The following is a 2,156-nucleotide window of genomic DNA, read 5'->3' as shown; positions in this document are numbered from 1 at the left end:
GGTGACCGGGCTGCGGCCGCCAGCCAATGTCCCCCGGCAGTAGCGCCCTCTCCTTGGAGAGGGGTAAGGGCAGCATGTAGCACCCATTGCTGGGCAGTTTGATGAAGACAGGGGTGTGCTCCGAGGTGTGGGGGATTGCAATGACGGCGATCACCTCGGGGTCATCGGGCAGTTGCGACACGGAGTAACCTGGTGGCAGCTTGGTGATCCCACGGCACCAGGGGCAACGCAGGTCCTTCTGGCTGGTCCTCATCTGCTGCAGGCACACTGAGCAGCACGTGTGCTTGCAGTCCAGCAGCTTGGGCCGCCGGCGGGGGCTGTAGTAATTGAAGCAGATCTGGCACTCCAGCAGAGAGTCCTGGGACAGGGTCTCCATGGCAGCGGGCGCAGTGAGGCACAGCAGGCCGTGCGATGAGCCTCACGCCACTGTCCCCTAGCCAAGGGACAGCACCCACCTTCCTGCTGCTTCTCCTCAGGGCAGCACCTGCCTGCCTGATGTTTCTCCTCAGCGCAGTGCCCAGCTTCCAGCTGCTTCTTCTCCTCAGGGCAGCACCAGGCGGTGACTATGGGGGACGCAGGAAAACCTCTGTCCTGAACCTTTCATTACCTGAGAGAAACAGAAGAATGTGAAGGAACAGGTCACTTAGAGGGACCAGTGGGAAGAGTCCAGCTAAAGAGAAATGAAAACTAGCACCGATCTTGTAACGTGGCCAGAGAAATAGATTTGCAACCCTTAAAAAGAAAGCATCTTCCCACTGGCTTCACCAAACCGCCCAGCAGCAAATCTTCCGGCTAGCCATCACTAGATCTCTTGTTTCTTTTTTTTTTCCCCCAGCTATAACATACCTACCAACCCACCCGTCTGCCACACACAGTTATATTTATACTTGTAACAGGAGAGGCTGTAGTTCACTAAGCAGGTCCTTCAGCATCTACCTCCTGTCATATTTTCAAGACTTTTCAGACCTTCCTGCACCTTAACAATTGTTCCCTTTTAATTCTTTAAACCCCTGAGGATTTTTAGCTATTTAGTGCAACCACTAAGCCTGCACAAAAGGTGGAGGAAAGAAAAAATATGTTTAAAATGGATGCATTTCCACAGGCCCCTGAACTTACGCCTGTGCACGAATGAGCAACCAAGTAACTATATTGAAACAATCACGTTTGCACAAAATGAAAACGAACAGCATCATTCTCAATCAAATTAACTTTTTGCCTGGTTACACAAGTAGCTTGCTGGACATGGCCCTCTGAAACATAAACCTTCTCACTGATGAAAACTTCACCCAAGACAAAAGGCTCCATTTAGACCCAGGACTGCTGAACGTCATAGAGATCAATCTGTTAATGCACTGAATTAAAAGCAAATTGTTACTAACCTTGTTCTAACCTATTCGTTATAAAGGGATCCTTTGCATTTCCCCATTTTTTCTTACAGCTATGCAAAAAAAAAAAAAAAAGGCAGCTGTGTTTAATTTCACAGTGAGTTGTTTAGCTTTGTTTCATTTTAGTCACTCCAACATATGTTAAATATGAAGGGGTGACATTTTACAACTTTTTACTTAGCTTTCCTTCCTGTATTTGAAGTACTAGCCTGAATTTGCATCCAGAGAACACAATAAAGGAAACCAAAAGTATTTGCACGGTGACTTTTAATCTTCTCTTATGGCAATGCTATTACCAAAATAGAGTTAACACCTGAAGACCACAGCTGTCCAAGGACTTTCTATACAATTATTTCTTGCTCTTCCCTCCAGAACACAGCAACTCGATTGGAACATGCTAATCTATGGGTGATGTCAGCAAAACAGAAGCAACATAGTTCCAGAAGCGAAGGCAGTCATAGACATGTAGTTTGCAATGCACGACAGTCTGCTGGACCACACTGTCCCATATCTTGCTTCTGGTAGTTACCAATATTTGAACAGTGAAAACAACATACACATCACCGACACTGGCAGAGCTGGCTCCGTTGCTGATTTTGTAACAGCAGTCGATTTTGGCTCGAAAGGTGCCTCAACAAACAGGCAGTGACAATCCTGGCTCAGAAGGGAGCTGGGGCTGCAGCCTCAAAGGCAGGAGCTTGTGAAACACGGGCAGCAGCCGCAGGGGGAAACAGCACATGCCAGCCACCTGAACAGTATTTTGAGGGGCTT

The 2,156-nt window shown here is 47.8% G+C and overlaps 1 protein-coding gene across 1 annotated transcript in view; it reads right to left on the bottom strand.

The window, feature by feature from the left end:
* RNF152 (ring finger protein 152) overlaps positions 1-376 on the bottom strand; it is a 645-nt gene extending 269 nt beyond the window's left edge. Inside the window, exon 1 of the mRNA XM_009868968.1 lies at positions 8-376. Within this exon, the coding sequence (XP_009867270.1) occupies positions 8-376 (369 nt within the window). The remainder of the gene's footprint in view (positions 1-7) is intronic.
* Positions 377-2,156: the final 1,780 nt, after the last annotated feature.

This window comes from Apaloderma vittatum, unplaced genomic scaffold (assembly GCF_000703405.1).
Source record: "Apaloderma vittatum isolate BGI_N311 unplaced genomic scaffold, ASM70340v1 scaffold40684, whole genome shotgun sequence".
NCBI classification, from domain to species: Eukaryota; Metazoa; Chordata; class Aves; order Trogoniformes; family Trogonidae; genus Apaloderma; species Apaloderma vittatum.
Note: the sequence above shows the minus strand (reverse complement) of the source record. Positions and strands in the feature narration are given on the sequence as shown.